The sequence below is a fragment of the Boleophthalmus pectinirostris genome, unplaced genomic scaffold, assembly GCF_026225935.1.
Source record: "Boleophthalmus pectinirostris isolate CB_2022bp ecotype Guang Dong unplaced genomic scaffold, ASM2622593v1 HiC_scaffold_21, whole genome shotgun sequence".
Taxonomy (NCBI): domain Eukaryota; kingdom Metazoa; phylum Chordata; class Actinopteri; order Gobiiformes; family Gobiidae; genus Boleophthalmus; species Boleophthalmus pectinirostris.
Window position 1 is genome coordinate 5,501,199 of NW_026571175.1, and position 26,765 is coordinate 5,527,963.

The 26,765-nt window shown below is 36.5% G+C and overlaps 1 protein-coding gene across 1 annotated transcript in view; it reads right to left on the reverse strand.

Annotated features, from left to right (window-relative positions):
• crybg2 (crystallin beta-gamma domain containing 2) overlaps window positions 1-26,509 on the reverse strand; it is a 101,921-nt gene extending 75,412 nt beyond the window's left edge. The window contains exon 1 of the mRNA XM_055157455.1: window positions 26,171-26,509. Coding sequence (XP_055013430.1) covers window positions 26,171-26,406 — 236 coding nt within the window. The 5' untranslated portion in view covers window positions 26,407-26,509. The remainder of the gene's footprint in view (window positions 1-26,170) is intronic.
• Between the last annotated feature and the right edge of the window lie 256 nt (window positions 26,510-26,765).

The window sequence follows — 26,765 nt, forward strand, 5'->3', positions numbered from 1 at the left end:
AGCTACAGCAGCTATTCGCTAACCAACCACAAATAACCAAAACTAGCTTCAAAGTTGACATATTTCCAACACTCACCGCTCACACAGGCTCTTCCTCACATCACAAGTCTGCACTAATAAATGTCCTTTTAATCCAGACTCAAACTGATTGTCCGTAAAAAGAACATAATCTCGGTGTTTGGATCTATGGCTGCGGGTGTAAACGAGAGCACGTGAGTGACGTGACTCTGGGGGTGTGTTCAGGGACAGTATGGACACACACAGACAAATGACTCCGCAGATAAATACTGATGCGGAGCCACATATTAGGACATTTGTCTGTAAATTGCATTAAATGAACATAATGTAGAGAGTCAAAGCTTCAAAACGAGGTAAAACATGCCCACGTGAAATATCGGCCCATATTGGCAAACATATCGGCTGATGATGTTTGAAATAAAACTAACCTTACATCGCATGAATCGTCGCATGTTGAGGGACTATTTTCTCATATATCAGTCCACGGCGGCCAAGCTTTCTATCAGGAAGTACAACTCACTGCTGCTGCTCAGATATAAATCCTTCAAATGCAAGGTTGGTTTTACTTCTAAAATTATTCTATCTACACAGACATTCACACGGACAGTCTGGTGTAATAATAGATTTGCTTCAGGTGTTTTGTCGAGTGGATAAGACTGTTTTTAGTAGCAGGATAACTATGACCATTGACATGCACTAGCCTAGTAAAAGCGACCTCTGCAAATACAAGGACTGGATGGAATATTTTAAAGTGTCCCCACGCATCTCCAACACCCTGGCTCACTAGGAAATGCGGCCCTATGTCCAAATTGCGAAGTGTCACTTTAAGAGAAACTTGAGTTCTAATCACAGAAGGTATAAAGAACTATAATAATCACAGAAGAATAATAATCACAGAAGGTATAAAGAACTATAATAATTAATAGTGATTAATTCCAATCTGGGGGAACGTGATAATACTGACCTGGAGCGTCAGGTTAAACCCTGAAGGTAAAAAGTGATTAAATACAAATCTACTGTATTTTGACTTAATTCTGCACTGAAAATACTCTCACAAGATGGAGAGGGCAAGGCAGTCCATTTCTCAATATCTGAAGTGCATTTTATCATAAGCATCTTGGCGTTTTTATGTCCCAGTCATTCTTAGGTTTGACCCTTGACGTGCTAATGTGCATCAAAAAAAAGTTCCTGATTCTAGTATTACTGTCAGTCTTTTCACTGCCCTATTTGTTCGTGTGTATTTATATGTTTGTGTGTTTAGAGAGATGCTTCTAAAAACACATGCTTTTATGATTCCACACAAAGCCTTAAACCTTAGGTCCAGATGTTACATAAGGCCAATCAGCTCAGTGTGAATCAGAGTTTGTGAATGGGCCTGAACCGGCTCAGCAGAGAGAGGATCAGATGAAGGGAGGAGGAGGAGGAGGCTCAGACATAGGAAAGTCAATTAGGACACTTTCTACAGGACACAGAGAGTGAAAAAACACATTAGAACTGACAAATGATAATAATGGTTGGATTTATAAAGTTACGGACATTGTAGGGCTGTCAAACTATCGAAACTCGAATACAGATTGATACTAAAACCAGAATTGAAACTAGATAATCATTTAAGCGGGTATCAATACGAAAAAAAAACATTCAAAGGACAGAAATGAACCTTTCCTGAATAGCTTTAGAATGATCTTGAGCTTATCAGAACAAGTATAAGAACACCTAGACATGTATACCACTGAGGGATTGCAAAAATTTAAGACCACATGGGAATAAAAAAGAAAGTACTGTGTTAAAAATCATATTCTACTGTCTGAATAAAGTCTTTTTATGATCAAAATGTTATCAGAATCTGTAGTATCAAGTCTATTCCTCCCTTCAAAATCATGACAACATTAATTTCACATTTCCGATTATACTGTATGTTGCGCGGTCACTTGTCACGTTTGTATTGTGGTTACATAAGCAGTTTCTCTAAGTGTAAATAGAATTGTTTAATAGTCTGTCAGCACTTGTAAATAATGGAACACAATGAAGCCTTTGTGATAGTGTTTGCCTTCAGAAGCAGACGGGAGGAGGGGCAGGAAGTGCACGGAGAGACACGGCGACCCAAGTCTCACCTGCGCGGGAAAAAACACAGGTAAACAAGAGTTCGATTCAACAGACATATGTAATGATAATAATAATAATAGTAATAATACATAACACTTGTAAAGCTTTTCAAGATACTCAAAAGGCGCTTTACATCAAGAGACAAACAAAGACAAACAAAAGAAATAAAGTCCATGAAAGGAGGTTTTAAAGAGATGGTTTTCAGGGCTTTTTTAACATCGGGAGCATCGATGAGTCTCTGATGTGTTTGGGCAAGGAGTTCCAGAGGGTCAGGGCAACGGCGGAGAAGGATCTGTCCCCCCAGGTCTTGTGTTTAGTCCCGGTGGGGGGAGACAGGAGGTTGGCGGAGGTGTGGTGGTAGGGGAGCTCAGAGATGTAGAGAGTTATGAATTGGATGAACTGGATATAAGATCTTCTGCACATTCCACTATAATTCCATTCTACTGATAACAAATTTTGAAGTACAGTATTGATACAGAGAAATATCATAATAAAAGATCATATTGAAACTAGGATAAATAAAGCAGGATAATCCCAGTAAACGATTTTAAATACAGAATTGTTAAAAGGCATTCTGAAGTGCAAAAATATAGCAGAATGAACTTTTGATTAGTCATACAAGTTACTCAATTAACTCCTTGAAGCTCAAATCTTATCTTATTACAAAAATAGCAAAAACCTTCCCATTATTGCAAAGAAAATGTACACACAATAAATATTGAGTACGGATGGGACAAGATCTTGTTCCACAAGATCTAGTGAGATGAAATTCCCATAAAATTGTGCACACGTGAGAAAAATTATCTTTTTTTATGTATTTATTTTTTTTAATTTAGTCTAAATTTAGATTGGACAAAAAAATGACTGGTAAGTTACATCTCTTAAGAAGCTGTGGTTTCAAAAAAAGTAGGTCTACAATTACAAAAAAATGTTAGACCAAAACTGCAAATGGGAACACGCCTTTTTTAAATTATAGATTATGTGAAAATCTCATCTTGTCTCAATCTCGTTTTCTTGTTTTTGTCAGAAATGAGTCCAGTCTCATCCCTAATATTGAGCTCCAAAAAAGATTGTTCCAACTCTCTCCTATTTAACCATAAGTCGGAAGAATAATTATCGTGACAGGTCTAAATGGAGGTCATAACTTACAAAAATGTTCTTTATTTTTTTGTTTTGAGTTGAAAAAAAAAATGTATTATCGCTATTTAGAGTGATGCCACAAGGCCAAGTGAAAGTTTATGCCATAACAGTAAAGCCATATCCTACCAGAAAAGTTACACAGTGCATCTTTAGAAACATAAATACATGATTTGTGTGATTTCCGGCTTTTTCAGGTACAATACCGATTTCTATACTATCGCTTTAAGTATCTGCTGATCCCCGACTTGCACACATGTAACTACAGAACAATTTTGTTTTAAAAAAAAAAGATAAACTCTTTTTAATATCAGTTCTTTATGTGTCTAAACAACATAGACAGACTGATATTTAGAAGCCGATATCCGATCTAGCAAATTTTTTTCAGTATCAGCACCAATATCCGATGCCAGTATTGGATCAGTGTATCTGTATTATTCTGCATAAAACTGCTAACCCAGTAGTTTAGATCTGCACAGGCATGTTCAGAAATGTGTTCATATTTCAGTCTTTTTGTCATTTTTTCTGGATGAGTTTAAAATAGGACTTTGAACGAAAACCTATAGAGGCTTTAAAAAATTGTAAACCAAAACATTTAAAATTCCAGAATGGAGGCAACTGGAGGCAAAAGTGAAGTGAAACATAATGTTATTTCAACGGGAAAACTGGAATTAATTTCAGAATATCACAAAATACAAAAAGGAAATTTGGCAAATGAAAACCGCTCGGATACATGAGTGGTATCAGAGTCCTGTTTAAAACATTTACAATAGTGCTTTAGGATTTGATAACATGAAACACCAAGCATTTTTGACAAAAGAAAAATCCACATTTTGAGGTCCTTTACAGAAAAGTTGAGTCCACTTCATCCACATATTCGACATTTCTTCATAAATTATACTTTTTGTGACACTCAAAAACAACTTTTAGGTTAGAAATGTATATATATATTTTAATTCCTTCTTAACAGAGAAACTAATTAATTAACTTGTGTACCTTGAATATTCAAAATAGTTTATTTTTTTGTTATAATGTTGAAAAACCATTGCCATTTTGATCTGCTCATCAGTTAATCAATGAAAATCCATTATGTCTGCTTCACTTTGCCTCCAGTTGCCTCCACTCCAAAATGTTGAACATCCTGATGACATATGATTTTAAAGGGCCTATTATTAAAACATAAATTGCCAATCTAGTCACAATGGCAATGCTTGTTTTTCTTAAATCGATTAGCCAGTTCCCATGACTTCCTTGTAGTTGTTCTTAGTATTTGCAGTACACACTACGCAGTATTGAAACATGTTCCCAAAGAAGACTGGCATGTTTGCATAATAACAGATGCACAGATAGATACTTTCTCCTGTCATAAAGACACACTGCGGGTTATTTCTGTTTTTCTGAGAGTCAGTTTGGATCCAGTTTGACAGGAACATTCTCTAAGCTAATGTTTGGATTGATGCACTTGAATTAGGTTACATTTAGATGGAACTAAAGCTATATTTGTTTTGTTGACTCTTATTTTTTAATGTTAAAGGTCAAGGAAATACTAACCAGCTGTGAGTGAAAAATTAGTCTTTGCACTTGACACGTCTCCAGATCTTGAGCTGGTCTTGGAGGATTTGACCTACTGTGCGTATCTTGGGTTGGGTTTATGCCAGTTTATTTATTTTTTAACATTTATGCAGATTAAAGTTACATGGAAAAATAAATGAATCATGTATTTTGATTAGCATTCTGGATTGTGTTATATCATAAAATGTAAAAACCAAATGTTAAAATAATGAATGACTGAACTACAAATGAACAGACAGTTGGGACAATGTTTGCCTGGGATCCATGAGTAAACACTTCATCAGAACTTTATGAGATGTGACCCTGCATTTGATTACCTTCCGTTCTTCCATATCTTCCATTTGGACCTCGGACTTAACGTCACGTCCGAGATTGAATCGTATTATTATGTTTCACGTGTCGGACTACGTGGATTATGATTATGACTGTTCCCTCATCTTATTAAAATGCTGCCACTTAAATTTAAGTTTTGAAATTTGCACTTCATTTTATGTAATGATTTTTCTTCCGGTACAACCTTAGGGACGTTAACACCTGTTAAATCAACTATTTGTTCAATATTGGTCTCACCACACCACCGACTACCAAACCCATAGGCAGTGATACAGACGAACTACCATATTGCAGTAATACAAGTGACTGATATTGTCATTTAAACCACCAAAGCGTCCAAACAGTGAAAACACAGCGTCCAAACACAATGAAGACACTCTGCTTATTTTTTCTACCACCAAGGTCCGAGTCGAGTCGTCCCAGGAAAAGGGGAGTGCCACACATGTCACAACTTCTTTGGAAAACCGATTTGGAAGGATAATTGAACACAGGGTGAGTCTGGTCACTAATCTCCAAGTTCAAATTGGCGTGATTGACAGGTGGATTAGCCAATCAGGCACACATGGTCTGTCCGTATCAAAACAAATATGGCTGGAGGAAAAAATTTAAAAAGCATCACAAGGGACTGAAAAACATGGAGGATTTCTGCGGAATTAATGACCAAAGCACAAAATTCTGTCCATCTAAGGGGAGAGAAATGTGATTTTATTGTATGTGAATTAGTATGGGTGGGACGTGACACGAGATTGGGTTCACGAGAGACAAAACAAAATTTTAACATAATTCTTGATATATACATTTCACGATTCAATTTCCAATTTTACCCACACACTTTATTTATTTATTAATTTGATTTCATGTTTTTGTTTTCATTCTAGGACTGCTTTTTGGAACTAAGAGATGTAACTTACCAACTTTTTTGTCCAATACAAATGTAAACTGTACATGTAAAAAAATGTAAATGGAAAAAAAATTCACAAGATAATTTTTCTCATGTCTGCACAATTTTTTGTCATTTTTTTGGATCTTGTACCACCCCTAATGAATAGTGATGGAACAATAAACAATAAACTAAAAAGGGTAGACAATAATCGTTCATGGGACATTTTATATAATGGTGATAATCGCCAACAAAGAGATTCACCATTATATCACCAGAAAGTGCAGAAAAAAGCTGCTTCCCCATCACGTTCTCTTCTAGATCATTGCTGTTTTCACTTATAACAAACTACAATTCTTTATATCCATGCCATTTTAAACGGTCAGCAACTTTCATAATTATCGTGATCCATAATGGCAATGGTAATCAAATGGTGACACCAAATTTCAGTATCGTCCCATGCCCAACAATGAGCGACTGGTGAGCTCCTTCGTTTCACACGCGTCACTGAAATGAACAAATCTGATTGGATGATCGTGTTTAGTTCTGATTCGAGACGTGGCGAAGGGAGTGGAGAGCAATAAAATACAGAGAGATCAGTCTGGATTTGCCCGTCATGGACCATGTAATACATAATGTGATTAAAAAACGTTTAGTCAGTGACGGCTAAAAATCATTATTTCACTTTTGTTGACAAAAGTGACACTGGACACAGAAGGTTTGAATATTTAAAGCTCGCGGCGGTGAAAGCAAATGGCCCGTGACCCGACAGACTTCAGTTTCATATTTCTATTCAAAACACCAGAGCCATGAAATCTGCCGGCTGTGTGGTCCAGCTTTAAACTCACAAACAGGTCACGTAGGGCAGTATATACATGTAATAATAATAATAATAATGATGATGACAATGGTGATCAGTAAGATGTGTTAAAATCAACGTCGTTCAAATCAAAATCGTTCAAATCATCAAACTGAATCGAAATTGCTGTTTGAATGGACGCAGTTGCAGTTTTTGAAGTGCTATAATTTACTCCACAAAACAACAAATCTCCTGTTTTATTCTTATAAAAACTGCTAAGCTTTAGATCTGTATAAACCTGTTCCGAAATGTGATTCTTGTATTATTTTGTCAGTTCACATTTCAGTCTTTAGTCGTTTCTTCTGGACGCGTTTCAAATGTAAGCTTAGAGAGTACTGTACTTGTGGGTCATTTTATAGCACATTCACATTTGTATGATACTTAAACCTAGAGATCATATTGACCAATTGAATATTTTACGGTTTTATTTACTTGATTTGATATCATTTTGTTTATACAATGTTTTTGATATTAAATTTTCATTGAACACAAAAAAAAATGTGTCACAAAATCACATGTGTAGAATTGATCAGACTTTTAAAATATAAATATGAAATGTTAACACTTTCCACTCACCTTATTGTTTGGGATTATAGCTTTTTTAACATTCAAAATACTGTCAGTGCATTTATTGTCGTCTCTTTTAAACAAAATGCGCAGACGTTTGGCAATAATCATAATAGCCTCATGATAACTAAACAGAATGCTGTAGTTGCATCAAAGAGTGGGAACCCTGTAAACTAAAATAAGACAAAACTGATACTGATCATTTATATCCCAGATATCAAATATCAAGACTAATGGGTTCTAGTCACGCTTACATCACAAAACCAGAAGACGTTTGGAAACATGTGGATGACTACTTCCTTTGGGCTCTGATGGTGATAGTAACTTACAAAATCTGGGAAAACTGAGAAAATGGCCCAGATTTCTTCGTCTAGATGTATTCTTTTATAAACTGCCTATTAATTTGTGTATTATGATTTGTCTAACTTAATTAAAAACAAAAAAAAGATGTCAGCGTTCCGTTATGTTCGGCAGATCAACAGTTCCAACCAGCTGCTTATGAGAGACATCGAAGACGCAATTAGAGTCCCGTCCCTCATGGAAAGCTTTGGCAGGTTGTGAAGATGCTGCTGCTGAATCCATGGTTTTATCACATGCTCAGTGTCGGTAACTACACCCGAAGTCATCATCTACATGTCTTTTGGTAAGTATGAATAGAGCCTATTATGACCAATAAATAGTTTTATTAAATCTGTTTATATGTCCAGTCAGGCTATCATCACAATCAATATGTGGAACCACTTTGACACTATCGGCACTAATATGTGACACCAGTACTGGACCAGTGCATCATAGGGGTGTAACGATATCCAAGTCTCACGATACGATATCGTCAAGGTATGAATATTTATCACGATATCGTAGGAAAACTCATGATGTGGTGGGGAGGCTCATGATGTAACAATATCCAAATCTCTCGGTATGATATTTTCACAATTTATTTATTGTGATATTTTGTGGACGCTAAAAAAACTGTTAATATGCTACTTTTTTCTCTTAAAATGCTTTGACAAGACTTAATCCAAAGAACTAAGACTTAGAACTGTTATTTCTTTTTGTAGTCTACACTGAAATTGAGCAAAGGATCATGGTCTATGTAGTTCTCCGTGTCTTTTTTAGCTGTTGCTGCACCATAACACTTAATTTAAGCAAAGCGACTTGTACTTTGATATATTGTGATGGTCCACGATATTATTGTGAGAAATTTGATGATACGATATAATGATATTTTGGTTATTGTTACATCCCCATTACTATTTAAAATGAACTAGTTGTGTGTGTTTTTAAGAAGTAAAAATCAGAGGCAGCATCTTTAATTTGTATTATATACAACTCACTGGTTATGACCTGCACAACCTACTGTATTGAGATTTGGGTCAATACATATAAGACTAATCCAATCTTTACCTTGCAAAAAAGGTAATAACAGCAATCACATTATCAACTTATAATGAACCAACTAATGCATTATTTATAAACCTTCAAACTCAAATTACATTTCTCTCCCCTTTCATGGACAGAATTTAGTGCTTCAGTCATTGATTACACAGAAATCCTCCATGTTTTTCAGACCCTTGTGATTCTTTTTTCCTTTATTTTTCCTCATAAGCAGCCATATTTGTCTTGTCAAAATCATTACAGAACATGTTCAAAATCCAAAATAGTCAATATGAGCTCAAAGGAACAGGAATGTTTATCACCAAGAAAATCAGAACAAACATTAACATTTAACATATGACTGTTAAAAGGCTCCCCGGCTACTTTGACATGCTGGTCTTATATGATTAACGTTGGCATTAGTTATAAATACATAATACCAAAACTCAAATATGTTTGTTTGGGGTTTTTTTTTTTATTAAAAAAGGAGAAAATACGGTCACTAGTAATTCCATATTTGTTTACGTCGCAAAGCATTCTGGGTAACCTGGTTACAAGGTTGTTGTCTTCTGTCGTCGGGTTCAACTTAAGCTTTGTTATGCTAACACCATCAATTGATATTTCAGTTGTAATTTCCAGTCTAAAGGCAACAAGGAAACAGATGTGAGCATTCACTGCTTTTCACAGGATGCTAAAAAAGAAAGCAATGGGAAAATGTTGTCGGACGAGTACAACTACCTAAAGATGCACAACAAATTATATCATCTGAAAACCACCAATACAGTTTTCATCACATAATGATGCTAATTTATGGAGTAAGCAAGCTTTTTATTTGTCTGTAGTTGAGCATAAAATAATGATTTGTAAACTCTAGAATAAGTCCAGACATAAAATGTATTGTGTGTATTTTATCCATCAGAATATGAATTGAAAAGTAATAACATCAAGAATTACAATCACAAAAATAAAATTTACCATTACACTTTCAAGAGACCGGACTTTTGCACTGCATATGGACTAAACCAGGACTGAACCAGAAGGACTAAACCAGGACTAGAACAGGACTAGAACAGGACTAGAACAGGACTGAGTGACCGTGGGCGAAAGGACCGGGGCAGAGCCCCGCACTCCACGGAGAGAGAGTGAGAGTGAGAGTGTGAGTGTGAGTGTGAGAGAGAGAGAGAGAGAGAGAGAGAGAGAGAGAGAGAGAGAGAGAGAGAGAGAGAGTGAGAGAGAAGAGAGAGAGAGTGTGAGAGAGAGAGAGAGAGAGAGAGAGAGAGAGAGAGAGAGAGTGAGAGAGAGAGAGAGTGTGTGAGAGAGAGAGAGTGTGTGAGAGAGAGAGAGAGTGTGTGAGAGAGAGAGAGAGAGAGAGAGAGTGAGAGTGTGAGAGAAAGAGAGTGAGAGAAAGAGAGAGAGAGAGAGAGAGAAAACCCTGCTCCGCGGGCTCAGGGTTTACTCTCTCTCTCAAATCCAAGATTAATCCTGGTTTAGTCCTGGTTCAGTCCTGATTTAGTCCTCCTGGGTTTAGTCCTGGTTTAGTTCTGGTTCAGTCGATATGCAGTGCAAAAGTCCGACAATATACTTATGCACCTACTTTTACCTATGCACACGGATATTTCTGAAAGCTTTCTTATTCCATATTTCTTACTCCATACCAATACAACTAGTAAATTTACTCCCCCTGAACTCCCCCTGACAGAAAACTGAGTTCCTTACCACAGACACTCTTTTCTCTCTGTTAGCACTGGCGAGCACTTGTTGCACATGCACCATCATTTGTGACCAGCTCTCTCTTCCTCACCTCTTTGAACATCTTCATGTTCATCATTATTGTCCACTGAGTTGTCTTCCAAACTTGATGTGCGCTCTGGTTCAAACTGAAAAGGCTGAACAGAAGCCATGTTCATCTTGCAGAGACTCTTCATCAACAGAGATGGTGAATTCATACAACCTCAAGGTTACCCAGAAAACTTTGCGAGATAAACAAATATGGCGAATTACTAGTGATCGTATTTTCATTTTTTTAAATTTTTTTTTATGCATTTAATTTTTTTAATTAAAAAACACTACAAACGAAGATATTTGAGTTTTTCGGTATTACGTATTTATAAGTGATGCCAACGTTAATCAGCATGTCAAAGTAGTCGGGGATCCTTTTAAATTCTGTTTGTATATCTGGAACAACTATACAGAAGACCTTAACTGTGCACCACTCTTCCATTTTATAAAGAAGTTTAAATGTTTAACTCTGGGCAGATAAATGAATTACGATACTTAGTTTGAGCTGTAGTACTTTGTTGTACTGTTACTGATTTGTTTCTTGGCTCTTGCTGTATTTATGAATATGAATTGGTGTCAAGATGACGCTCTGATAAAGGAATAAAGGGTAAAAGCAGCTCAAGCTTCAGCCGACACCTTTTCGGTCGGTGGAATAATGTCAAAATGTACCTGTGACACTAGGGGTGGGCGATATCTCGATATTTTAAATATATCGAGATATTTTTCAAACTTGATATGGATTCTGATATATCGTATATATCGATTTAATGCTTATATTCAACTCTGATTTTGCCGCTTCACTTGTTTGCCGCCTCTGTGCGCGCCTCCGTCTCCCTGATTTTGCTGATGTGCTGCCTCACTACCGCCGTGAACGCCGAAAGTTGGTAACAGTGAAAAGCTTCAAGCACCACAAACCTTTTCCACCATTTGCAGACAAGACCATCAGCAGCACATCCTCTGTCACAGAGAGAACTCTCATATTCCACTGAGTCGTGTCCTTTAGTCTGAAAGAAGCTGAACCACACAAGGAGCACGCTGTTTATGCAAATTAGCCATGTGGTTTTAAGTTTTGTTTCTGTTAAACATGAACACATGTGTGCAAAACTGCATTAAGCACATTATAATCTCAAACAGGCTGATGTGGCTTTATAGTAGTTATGGTATATATGTTGTAAAGTTTAATAATGAAAAGTTTCTTCATGCAGAAGATTTTAATGAATAATCTGCTGCAGTGTAACTTGTACAATAGTGTTTGGAAACGTTGGGTTTGATCTGCAGTGGATTGTGGGAAACCTCAGAGCTCCTTACACTGGTGAGGAACATGGATGTGTTAAAATAAAGAACCTCCCGAGCTTCCTCTGCTAAAGGAACTCATGGTTCTGGTTATTGTATGGTGAACAGAGTTAATGCAAAGATGAGCTTGAGTTGAGTTATTTTATTTATGAATGAAAAGAAGGCAACATGTATTATTTCTTTTATTTTACAGTTTTATTATTTATGTAATCAGGGATTTTCCGTAATCTTAAATGTGGCAGAAGCACTTTGTTCCTACATGAACTGCCCACCTCCTGCACTTCAATAAAAAAAAGACATGGTTGAATTTGGCAGATTTGTTTTTGCAGCGGGTTATTTTTCCTATACAGATAGAGATATATATCGTATATCGAGATATACCAAAATATATTAATTAAAAATCTAATTATACACTAATCATGATGAAATTCAGTTTTCTTGATCAAAGCTCTGATAAAAACCTGATATGCCCTTTTTGCGTAGTTTCCTCTGACTAAAAAGTGTAATGTTATCTACAAAAGCAACACCCAGTGAAAAGAATGAGAGATACCGACATCAAAACAAAGAATTGGCTGCGGCTAATCTGCTCGTATTGTCAAAATCTGAAATCGAAACACTCAAAATCAAAGACGGGACTCGGGCTTTCCTGTCAATTTTTTAAAAACGACCCAAATCTGTGACCCAAATCTACGATCTTTTCTCGAAATCTACCTGAGTTCTGTATCAAAGCATTTGACAATGGAGTAACTATGTGAAAATAAAGCATTGTCGCAGTTTATGTAAGCCAACACCTTGCTAACAAAGCTAACAACAGGTTCCCGTGACACACAGAAATGAATGGGGCTGGATGTTTGTATGCTAGCATCATCTGGGGCCATTCACGGTGTCGAACATGTATCAGTGCTCGCTGGTGTTGATTTATCGCCATGGAACAATGGGTAAAAATATGTGGCTGATCAGGTTGGCTTAAAGAGGTTCTTTATAATCAGGACAGTGGAGCTCTCATCTGGAGGAAGGAATGGGGTGTGGGCGCAAAGCAAGTGTATCGAAACGGTAACATAAGAAGGAAACAGGATGTCAACAAAGAGGTGCCATTCCTATAACCTTGATCGTATAGAGGGCCTTTCTTCTTTTTCTTGGAGTTCAAAGTCAACTCAAAGTCATTCTGTGTACAATAAACTAGAATAAAAAGAATGTAGTTATGTTTATTCTTCTGTTAAAGTATAATTTATTTCAGTTACAGCATTTATTTTATTTACGGCAAATAAATATATTCAAATAAGCATATTATATATAATACATTTGATAGAGGTAAAGGTGACCTAGACTAGAATATACTTGTAAATAAAATAAATATGAACAATTACATTGTTTTCAACTACCTATTCATTAGGATGTAACAATAACCAAAATACCGTGATATCGTATCGTCAAAGTTCTCACAATAATATCGTGGACCATCACAATATATCAAATTACAAGTCCCTTTGCTTAAATGAAGAGTTATGGTGCAGCAATAGCTAAAAAAAAAAAAAAGACTATACAGACCATGATCCTTTGCTCCATTTCAGTACAAACTACCAGAAGAAATAACAGTTCTAAACACTTTTAAGTCTTGTCAAGGCATTTTAAGAGGAAAAAGTATCATATTAACAGTTTTGTTAGCCTCCACAAAATATCGCTCTAAATATTGTATCGTGAGATGGATATCGTTACACCCTTACTATTCATATATGAACTATTAATATGCATGGTGAAGAAGAGACCACTTTAGAATAGTGACCATTGTGGAAGTTGTACGTAATAAAAAGGAGCCAACAACTTCTCACATTTCAGACACAAAAAAATCGTGTGCCGCTTCATTAACTCAACTCACAACTCCAGTGAAACAGCTAATAACGGTAAACAGAACAGCGTGCCTCAAACGTCAACGGGTCTTAAAGGGACCGCGACTATACTGTATAGAGAGCACAAACCTAAAACCTGAACACTGAACATAGGTAAACATGTTTCTCCAGTTAGCGGTGAATGTATGTAAACATGCATGCTAAAGACACTACACCATATTAATTTTAATTTCTGTCAAACTACTCATTTACAATCAATCAAAACATCACTTTAGAATGGGGAACATATTCAGAGCTTAATGACTTAATTCATGGATACTAACTCTATTAACACCTAATAAAGAGTGTTTTATTACATAAGTAAGCTAAATTTAAGTGCAAATAAGTAAAAACTACATTTCCTGTGCTACTAATCCTTAACAACACACTTATTACTAAAAGCTTATTAGAATCATAATTCATGGGGGAAAAAATGGTGTAGTATCGTACTAATAAGAAGCAATAAGAAGTGTTTTAATAGGAAAGTGTTTGTAAATGTCTCACTAATAGCAGAATAAATTGATGAGGAATTAGACATTAATAAGGACTGAATAAATACAAATTAATGACAAATTAACCATCTACACCTATGTTAATTAGCAGGTAGTTAGATGTTAATAAGTGTTGACGGATGTTTTTATAGCACTGAAAAACATAGGGAAAAGCGTATGTCTTTACTGTGAGTGGGCTTGCATCTCCATAAACCTGACTCTTATTTGGCGTAGACACTGAAAAGTTGTTCCTTTGGTTAAAATATTCCACAGTATGGCATAAAACTCATCCATCTCCAGGAAGAATGTTTGAATATTTAAACTATGAAGCAAGAAAAAGAAAAGTGCTATATAGTATATAGTGTGTGTATATATATATATATATATATATATATATATATATATATATATATATATAATATATAAAGTAAACTTAATGCCAAACATGTTCTCACTGTGTGTGGGCTTGCAACTCCACAAACCTGACTATTACTTGGTCTGGAGGATTGCCTCTTCCTGCTTGTTTCCATGGAAATGCTTTTCCTTTAGGTATAATATTACACAATGTGGTATAAAATGTATCTACTGTATGTAGTTTTCTATTTCTACAGAATAAAGTATTTCACTTTCCACCTTCAGAAAGTTATATACAAGGACATTAAAAGGTGCACTATGTAACTTTTCTTGTGTAGTATTTAAAATAGTAATTTAAGATGGAAACAGGATGTCAACAAAAAGGCGTGATTGTAATAATTCTGATCTTTAAGAAAAAGAAAACTGTAAAGTAAACTTAAAAGACACACTGCGTAACTTTTCTGCTGTGAGATGCTCATCTGATTGTCTCCAAGTTATCATTTTGCGTGAAATGTTTCACAATCAAATGGAATGTCACCTCGTCAGATTACTGGTCAGATCTCTGGAGAGGTGACTTCACTGCTTGTCAATGTTATTGTTTTGGTTGGAAGCTTACACAGTATAGTATTAAATTCTTCTAAAATAGATTTAACTAATTAGCCTACTGAAAAAAAATATTGAAAAACATGCATTACTGTGTGGGCTCGACTCTCCACTGATCTGACCAGTAACTTGCTCATCTCCATGGAGATCAGTTTAAAACAACGGAGCAATTCAGACAAAGCAATAACATCTCCGTAGAGACAAGCATGTGGTGTACCCCTATGGAAATGTTACACAGTGCAACTTTTAAGGGCCAGTATAGGCTCCTAAAATACGATCTTCATCAAAATCAGACCTCGAGTTATGTTTTGTTTCACTGTGCCTTCTATGTAATCCTCCCTCTCCAGAACTCAAACTGCCTGTCCTCAACATTGGTGTGCATCAATATTAAATATTTTTCAAGTCAATCTCTACAAAAAAAAAAAAAAAATCATAATAAAGATTTAAGCAGCAGACTGTGAAATCCTTGTCTTCTAAACTCCTACAAACAGATTAAAACCACGTTAAGACTGGTAGTACACAGTATTATCTGAAACATGTTCCCAAAGACAAAACCATAGAGCCATGACATGTTTACATAATAACAGATGCACAGATAGACATGTCCTCTGTTGTGAACTCAGGGCTGTGTAAAGACACACTGCGGGTTCTTTCTGTATATTAGTGTTGCATGATCCTTGCATGATTGCAATTGTTCTGTCCAGTATTGTGATTAGATTTGTGACATATGTTTAAAAGTAGGATTCTGTTCAAAGTGCACATTGTTAACAACCCCAGGAGAGTGAAAAAGACTGAAATACAAACTGATAAACTAATACAAGAACCACATACATTTCAGAACATGTTTATGGGTCTAAAATACAGGTGCAATAAGATGGATTCTGGAAATATATGTGAGTTCACAAACTGATGACAATCCATGTTGGCATGTGCCCACTGTACAGGTTCTGTCTGGTGGGCAACGTCTCAGTTTGTGCAGAAGTCAAAGACAAAGGATCCAAACAAACCAAAACAAACAAAGCCAACAGATGTACTTTAGCCTGTTTAAGCACCAATACTACTGCAAAAAACTAATACATTATTTAGTTTGTCAAAAACGTGCAGGAAGTAAGAGCTTTGAGCATTTGTGCACAGGGAAGATGTCTGTGCTTTTCTCTCAGTAAGAAAAGTTAGATTTTTTGGCTTGTTCTGCTGTTATGACTCTTCAACCAATCAGATTAAGATAGTTATTATGACACTCTGAGAGCCATTCCACACTGATGATGTGTAGAATTTACTTCAGAGTGACATATCGATCTGCCTGAGCCAAGTTAGTCTGATCTACAGGTACAACCAGATTTTTCAATTTCAAAAAAATGTTGTTGGCAGAGGACATTACAATGTTATCATTTAAATAATTGCAGCTTTTGACATTTGATAATTGCTCCAACTCAAACTGCAGGTTTGATTTGATTTCAGATTTCAGCTCTGCAGTGTCAATGAACATAGAGTTAAATAGGTAGAAGCTCAAGGCAGCACTGGTGTACAGTCTGTATTCTAGCACATAAATCATGACTTTGTAAGAACATGTGGGTAAGGCTTTCAACAAACTACATATGAGCCAGTATCCATACTAAAGAGTCACATTCACAGGACAGACATGAACCTTTTCTGAACAGTAGACCTGATACGATAACACGTTTTGAAGTGTTATATATTGTTGGTGAAAATATAGACAATAAACGATAATACTGAAGCTAATTTATACCACTGACACCATAAGCCTGAAGCAGGATTATTCCCAAAAACTATTCTAAATGTTAAAATGCATGAGCTGCAATTAATGAATAGAAGAATTCTATATGAAGAATGACAAAATAGAAGAATCACTTTAGTTAGTAGTTAGTATTTATAATGAGTCATAGAAGTTATCAATTCAACCCTCTACACCTCAAATCAGATTTTATTGTTAAAAAAAAAAAGAAAGTTGCCAAAAAGTTCTCACTAGTGCAAAGAAAAGTCCCCACGATAAATACTGATCCCCAAAAATACTAGTTCTGTCTGTACTGGATATAGGGCAATATAGTAAATACCGTGGCAGACGTCGTGAATAGCTTTAGAATGAGCCTGAGGTGAGACTGGGTGTGACGATGGAATTACTATAAGGACCCATCGTTCAAAACATGAGAGAGGGAACAATTATTTTTGGGGGTGAATATTTATCACAGGGACTTTTTCTTTGTGCTAATTTGACATTGTTGTATTTCTGTATTTTGATAGGATTTGAACTGTAGAAGGTTGAATTATTAACTTCTGTGACTCAATATAAACACAAACTAAATAAATACTAAAAAGTACACTGTGTCATTGCCCTGCCTGGAATGTTCCCCAGTATGACATTAAACAGCTCTACTTTATATTTATTCAAATACAGATGTTTTATAGCTCAAATAAAACCAGCTCAAACAAAAACAATCATCCTGACGGTAAGCGCGGTTGCCTCTCCACAGATCGGACCTGTAATTTGGTCTCCATGAAGACAGAAAGACTTAATATCATACTGTGAAATATTCCAGACAAAGCAATAACATCTCCAGAAAAAAATGCACCTTTAGTTATGCATTCTGTCATTTGTTTTATTTTTTAAAGGTGCATTGCATAACTTTTCTGGTGGAGGGTCCGCTCAATACTTGTCTCCAAAGAAATGTTATTGCTTTACCTGGAATGTCCCACAATATGATATTATACTTGGCAGTTTCCATAAAAACAAGCACGTGACACCACCAAGCTAATTTACAGGCCAGATCTATGGCGAGGTGATCCCACTCACAGTAAGAATGTATGTATTTCAAGGTATTTTTGAGCTATAAAAACTACTTAAATTGAATGAAGAGAGTCTGCGTCGATATGAACCCCCTACGCACACCATCTGCGTCAACCGTTGTGCACCTCTGAAATTTTCTAACTACACATTAAAACAATGCAGACAGTAGGGGGAAGTGAAGCGGACGATAAGGGCTGTGATTGGTTCTCTCTACCACAGCTTTACAGAAATTTCCTATACTCAATTCCATGTACTCCGCTTTCCTTTCTTTCAATATACATTGTTAAATAAGTATTTATTTCTTCCCTCTCCTTTTTCAGACACAAGTATAATCTGCGTGACATTTATTTTTGCTTATTATTATAGAAAAGGATCATTTACTTTTTGTGTTATATCTACGTATTTATGTTTACTATGCATGTTCTATGTATTACTGTTTGAACAAACATTCATAATGCATTTAATGCAGCTTTGCACACATTTGTTTACAGAAATGAAATTTAAAACCACATGGCTAATTTGCATAAACTATACGCCAGGTTTAAATCCTTGCCTCCTCGCATTGTGGCAGTGAATTACTTTGCAGTGCATAGACCTTTACGCAGATCCATAAAACCATAAATTGGGCTTTAGGAGCACTGCACAAAAACACAGCTTTGACGCTCCTAAAATCATGTTGTCTGAGATTTCGATTTACATTTAATGCCGTACTGTGGAATATTCCAGACAAAGCAACGGCATCAAAAATTTTTGGAGGAATAATTCTGGTTTAAGGTTAGGTTTCAATATTATCATTTAAATGTATTATTATTATTAGGGATGTAACAATAACCAAAATATCATATTGTGGGATTTGGATATTGTTACAGCCCTAATTATTATCTATGTTTACTTCATTTATCACACTTTAAATTGTGTTATGGTGACAGGCCTACAACATATTACTCAGTATCTCCTTTTCTTAGAAGTGTCACTGCAGCAGTGAGTGACATGATTGCATTACAGTGGCATGCTGGACTCCACCCCTCGTCACCTCTCCTCACTGCACGCGCTCAGACCACGCACGCGCTCACACCACGCACGCGCTCAGACCACGCACGCGCTCAGACCACGCACGCGCTCACACATACTGCACTGTCTAAGCCGGAGATACCAAACCTGTGTCAATATTTAAGAACAAACCCCTGACGAGGCTGAAGCCCTATTGTTTGTTTTTCACCTCAGTGTACTCAGTCCCACCACCAACAATACAACTTCAAAGAACACGGAATCTACTCTACTGTGGCTTCAAGATTCATTGCAGTTTCAGTCAATACAATTAGATGATGCAATTTCCAAGTTTGCAAGGTTCATCATTTCCTCCACAAGCAGCTAATACCATTATGATCTTGTTCTGCATAAAATCTAACTCTGTTGTTTATATCTGTTCAAAAATGTTCTGAAATGTGATTTTTGTAGTAGTTTGTCAGTTTCAAAGTTGCATTTCAAACGTGAACTTTCAACAGAATCCTATTATTAAAACATAAACCCTGAGGTGAGACTAGGCCGTCACAATAATTAGTATATGGACCCATCGTTCAGTGAGAGAGAATAATTACTTTTGGGGGTCGATATTTATTGTAGGAACTTTTTCTTTTATGCTAATTTCACATTTTTCATTATTTTTCTGTCTTTTGAACCAATTTGAACTGCAGTAGGTTGAATTATGAACTCGTTACAGACACAAACTACCTGCTAAAATGTGCATTGTGTAACTTTTTGGTTGGGGGTCCACTGCCTGCTTTTTTCTATGGATATGTCATCGCTCTGCCTGGAATGTTCCACAGTGTGGCATTAAACAGCTCTACCTTACATTTATTCAATTAAAACATAAATCTAATCACAATGCTTGTCAAGAAAACCTTAATTCGATCCGATATACAGGGTTTTCTCAACGGAGTGAGGACTTTCTCCAGATACCGTTTAGATGAACTGTGTGTAGCCTGTGCTCTTACACTTTTAAAAAAGCTACTACTACAATCACAACTTGGTTATCGGTGCCTTAACTTACAACCTAGAGGATACGTCCAAGTTTGTCTCATTTTCAGTATTTGGAGAAGCCTTGTGAAAGCTCAGAACCTCCAGAATTCCCCCCTGAGATGCAGGAGCTGGGGTTTACGTAGTGACCACAGATCAGAGAGGTTTTCTGGTGGAGGATCCAACACCTCCATGGAGCTGTTATTGCTTTTCCTGGAATGTTTCACAATGTTTATTTTTAAGATTAAAAAAAACATGACAGACACCGCACAAGAAAAGTCCACAGTGCGCCTTTAACAAACAAACATGAGACACATCTGTAAACAAACCACACTGTGTCTATGTGGACACACAACTTTGGCATGTTGAGAGTTAAACTTTAATTATATGTTTAAAAAGTGTGTCAAATAGATAGTCCTGCATATTTCACTACTCCCTATTGAAAATTAGACTCCTAGGCCAAGTCTGCACACCTCTGTTGGCTGGTGAAGTGTCTTGCTCAACAGCCCGAACCGCTCTGTCACTGAACCACTGCCCAGGATTTAAATAGTGCTTCAAGTCCTGGTTTCAGGACTTAGTTTAGACCAGTTCAGACCTGGTTCACTATTGGGTTAAGATATTAATTGTAGATGGGAGACTTTTTTGCTTTTAAAATACCTTGACAAGATTTTGGTGTGAATTATTTCCATCATAATCCCAAGAATTCAAGTAAAAAACATATTTATTCATGTTGTCTCCACTGAAATGAATCATGGACTATGTTGATCAGCTATTGCTACTATAAAACAATGTATTTAAGCAAAGGCTACGTTCAGATTGCGGGGCTTAATGCTCAATTTGGATGTTTTTGTGAAATACGATTTTTTTGCAAGGTCGTTCACATTTCTAATTAAATGCGACTTGTTCGTGATCTCCAGTGTGAACTTTAAACGTCCGAAAAGTATCTCGCATGCACATTGGAGGACACAACGACGTCACATAGCGACCAGGCTTAGTGATTACAGAAGTCGCCTAAACATGGACGTGAGCATTGAGCAGCTGGAGATTTTAAAGTTGCTGTCGTACCAGAACCAGAACATGTATGGCTTTGTTTTAACGAGGAGATTGAGAAGGACGAGGTTTTGGCCGTGGTGTTTTGTGGCGCAGTGGCAGCAACATCCGTAGAAAGGAACGTGTGGGTGCAGAGACAATTTCAGTAAGCAAACGCATCGGTGTTGGGCTGTATCGGCTCGCGGCAGGTGCTCGTTACAGTGTTTTTATGACGTGTAGGTGGGATGAATGTGACCTGGCCGTTCAGACTGAAGTCACATGTCAAAAGATTGGATTTGTGTCGGTTTTAGGAGCACATATCCAAGTGGCCTGGGTCACATTTAAAAAAAAAAAAAAAGATTTAATTAATCATTAAAAGATCAGATACAGGAGCATAGGAGTGAAAAAAATCGAATTTGGGTCACTTCAGGCTGCAGTCTGAACATAGCCAAAGAAACTTATAATTTGATATATTGTGACTTTTGACGATACAATATCACAATATTTCGGTTACTGTTACATCCCCAATTACGAGTACTTGAACATTACAGTGTCTGAGTGAGTTTCCTCTGGGCACTCAGATTTCCCTCATCATAACACGCACCAGAGGTCAAATCCTCAAGGTAGTCCTGACCAAGACTAACTCAAGGATCATTTCTCCACAGGTATCAATAAAGCAAATTTCAATATCAATACCATAGAGATCATTTTAAAAGTGCTTTTATTTTGGACCATAGACGTTTGTACCAACATGCTACACAAACATAGCAGTTTATAATATTTACAATCTTATTCTAGTTCTGATATAGATCAAGACCATTCTAAAACTACTCAGGAAAGGTCCAGTTTTGTCTTTTCTATTTATTCTTTTCAGTATTAATTAGGGATGGTACAAGATCTCGTTCCACATGATCTCACGAGACAAAATTGCCACGGGCTCGTGCACACAACAGAAAAATTATCTTGTGAGATTTTTTTTTCCAAGTTTTCTATTTCATTTGGACAAAATAGGATTGTTTATTGGTGAGTTACGACTCTTACAGTTCCAAAGAGAAGTCCTTTTTATTGCAAGGCCAAAATTGGAAACTGAACCAAAAATGATGTTAAAATCTTGTCTTGTTTCGTATCGTGTATCTCTTCCTATCCCTACAATACTCGTTTTAGTACTGATTATTGATACTTTTGACAAGCCTAATCTTTATTCTTCCAATGCATTTCTGAATAAATACTAGTACTTATTTCAGGCAGTAATGACATTAACTAAAATTGAAGCTAGACAGCTCTCTGTTCATTATATAACGTGTGATCTGAAGCTCCAGGGCTGTTGAATTTGGATCACTTAGTATTTACTCTGAGGGTTCAGTGCACAGCTGTCGCTCCACACACATGCATACAGACAGTGTTTGATACAGGACTGCACCGCATCAGAACAACATGTAATATTTGATCACTAGGTTTTGTATTTCAATAACAAAAATGATACATGAAAGTGATTAGCAATAAGTAAAATTAAGCCTGCTTTAGAGACTTGAGTTGAATTCATATGCTATGAGTCAAAAGTTTGGACTCACCCTTTCATTCTGTTCATTTCATTGTGTTTTTTTTTTTTTTTACTCTATATTTACTACTTACTACATTTTGGCTACACACAGAAGAATATATGAAGTAAAAAGTATGAAATTATGTAGCTAAGAAAAGTGAAATAACTATACTAAAACTATTTCATATTCTATCAACAATTACTCCAATTTACTAGCCTGATTCATCAGCTGGTTTCACTTTGTAGAAACCTGACCTCACACTGTTAGAATTCGTTCGCGCGACAGTAGGCGGGGACTTTTTATCATTTAACCAACCACTGCAATTTGGTAGTCATGTATGTAATGCGCCGCTAAAGGGGATAACTGATAAATTAAGCTTTTCCCAAATCCCGTAGGAAAAAGGGCAATAACGAATTCACCAACCATTCTCTTTGTTCCGGCTTTAAATTCTCAATCTCGGGAATCATTGACAACACAGAATACATGACTCTTTGCTGATTGGCTGGTGCACAAACTTGGACTTCTGGGGTTCTTGCAAACCATTTAGTGTATTCTGATTCCTGACCTAGTCACTGGAGAGAAATGAAATCGAGCAGAGGCACTAGTTGGCGCCAGCCTGGCTACAAATTTGCCACCCTTTGCTTTTTCTTTCCTTTCTTTCTTCCCTTTGCTACACAATTCCATATATCTTGTTCATATATTTAATGCTTTTCATATGTATCTAAAGTGTAAAAAAGCAGTAAAAAAAAAAAAAGAAAAATAAATAAATAAAAAAGAAACATTGAAAGAGTTGGCATGTCCAAACTTTTGACTGGTCATGTATAAAAACCGTTTTGTCACACGATGCCAAACATTGTGCAATAATGAAACTGTTAAGGGCAAAGGGTCCAGTTTAGATTTAAAAAAAAAAATCCTGGAAAGTTTCTCAGTATAGCATTAAATTTATTTATCTCCATGGAGACACAAACAAGCTAAGTCACAGGTCAGATATGTGGAGAAGCGACGCTGCTCACAGTCATTCTTACGCAATAAAAACACCCATAATGGAATGAATACCAGATTGATAAGTTAAATGCCATACTGTGGGATATTCTAGAGCAAGTGGTAACATCTCCACAGTGGCACAAAAGTTACATAGGGCAGCTTTAATTCATTCTTTCTAGCTAGATGTGCAACTACACAATCTCGAAATATGGTAAACTGCGTCTTTTTAGGTTTGAAGTAATTGTAACTTTTTCAGTAAAGTGTCTGCCAACAGTTTTAGATGCTATTGTTTTCTTTCATGTAATGTCTCTCAGTATGGCGTTTCACTTATTTATCTACTTGAACATGAATAGAAAACCAAACTAGACCAAATTACAGGTCACATCTGTGGAGAGGCGACCTTGCTCACTGTAAAAATTCATGTTTTTCAAGGTATTTTTTTTTTAAAGAATAACAAAACCTGTAATTCAATAAATGCAATATAGACGTGCAAGTACAATAATACTACCAGGCAAAGCAAAAACATCTCCATGGTGACGAACAACATACTAGAAAAGTTACATAGGGCAGCTTTAATTCATGTCCAGCTAGATGTGCAAAAATACAGCCTCGATATATACTTAGCAGTTTAATAAAGGCATATTTGTGGAGTTATTTTAGCTATTTTGTCAAACCATGGACAACACTGTGCAATACTTAAACCCTCTTAAAGCTAAAGTATGTAACTTTTTCAGTAACGGGTCTGCCACCAGTTTAGATGTCTCTGTATGACATTACACTTATTTATCTCCTTGAAGACAGACAGAAGACCAAACTAGTAGGGATGTAATGATATTCAAATCTCTCGGTACGATATCATCAGGATATGCATCTCATGGTACAATATTTGCTATGATATTTTGGAGAGGCTGATATAATCAGAGATAGGACACTGTTTTGCTTTTGAATGTGTGGTTGATGTGAATTATTACTGTCATAATCCCAAGAATTCAAGTAAAAAACATTTTTCTTCATGTTTGCACTGAAATGAATTATATGTAGTTCGCTGTGTTATAAGCTGTTGCTACTATAAAACCATGTATTTCAGCAAAGAAACTTGTGATTCGATATATTGTGACAACCCACGATATTATTGTGAGACTTTTGACGATACGATGGCTCTAGGGATGTAACAATAACCGAAATATCGTGATGTCGTATCCTCAAAGTTCTCACAATAATATCGTGGACCATCACAATATATCGAATCACAGGTCTCTTTGCTTAAATTAAGAGTTATGGTGCAGCAATAGCTAAAAAAAGACAGAGGGAACTACATAGACCATGATCCTTTGCTCCATTTCAGTGCAGACTACAAGAAGAAAACAGTTTTAAGCACTTTTAAGTCTTAGTTCTGTGGGTTAAGTCTTGTCAAGGCATTTTAAGAGTAAAAAGTTGCATATTCACAGTTTTGTTAGCCTCCACAAAATGACGCAATAAATATCGTACCGTGAGATGTATATTGTGAAAATATCGTACCAAGAGATTTGGATATTGTTAGTAGGGCTGGGTATCATTAAGAAGTTGCCGATACGATACATATCTCGATACATAGGCCACGATACAATTCATAACTCACTACAGTGCACTTTCGGGTTAATACGATATATTTCAAATCGATTCAGTATGGTTCAATACAAAAATAGGCTAAATCATGGCTGTGATACTAAAAGTCTTTGTTAAACCACTTTTTGTGCAAAATTCATACAAAACACAAAAATTTTTATCATTAAAACAGTGAAAATGTCAAATTTGTCGCATAAATGAGTTTCCTTCCTCTGAACAAGCAACAAAACTGTAGCTGTAACAAAATTATTTAGTAAAAAATACCAAAAAATACCCTTGGCAATATATCAATACAGCAGTCCCAGATATTGCACACCCCTAATCATGAGCTTTCCCACGACATCGCAATAAATATCGTACCGTGAGGTTCATACCATGACAATATCGTATTGTGAGACTTACAAAACCCCTAGATATCCCGATATTTTGGTTATTGCTATAACCTTACAAATTAGGCCAAGTTACAGGTCACATCTGTGGAAAAGCGATCCACTCACAGTGAGAATGCATGTTTTACAAGGCATTTTTGAGCTATAAAACACCAAAGAATTAATAAATCAAAACTCAGTAGCTTTAATGCCATACTGTGGAATATTACAGGCAAAGCAAAAACATCTCCATGGTATCGAACAGTTACATGGGGCACCTTTAATTAAAGTTCAGCTAAATGCAACTTTTCAGTCTCGATAAACGGTTTGACATGCGTAAAAAACGTCTCCTTGGAGGCAAACAGGTGGCAGGCAGATCCACTACTAGAAAAGTTACGCAGCGCTCCTTTAAAAGCAAAGATAAACTCAAAATTACGCATGCAAGTAACGTCAAATATGCGTAGAATAATTTTGCTCGAGTCATTTTTTATCGTTTAAATCGCTATCTGGATGCACTGACAGATAAAAGTTCCATATTAATTCATCTACGGGTGCTGAGTGTTTCATACCTGGGCACCTGCGCGCTCTCCGGGGCAGAGCTCCCCAACACATCGCTGCTTTTCGATTTACTCTTCAAAACTGGAAACTTGAACTTTTTCTTGTCCGTGCTACTTTTCCTGTCCACGCTGGTGCTGCTGCCATTTGCGCCGCTCTCAGCCAAAGCGGCCACAGTCTCGTTCAGATTCACTTCGCTTTTGGAAAACAGGCTCTTGAACGTCTTTTTGGAGCTGAGTTTTTTCGCCATGGTCTAAGTACAAGACCCCCCCCAAAGCGCAGGTCCGATAGCCGTGTCGCAGCGGTCCTCTCTCGGCGTGCGTTTGGTCAGACGAGCCGGAGGTGCAGCGTGGAGGAGCGATGACAAATGATGAAGCAGGTGAGTGGGGGAAAAAAAGAAAAAAAAAAAAAAAACACAGACACGCCCCCTTCACGTGGTATCGAGTAAAAGTGCTCGCGTAATTAGGCCGATTTGTTAGGCCTTTGTATAAGATGTCATTTGGAGCTTTAATGTAATCTTATGTTTGTTTAGATTTTGTATGTAGACTGTAGGGTGTATTTTGTATATAGGCTATAGGTTGTGTAGTTTATAACCTAGAAAATATACCC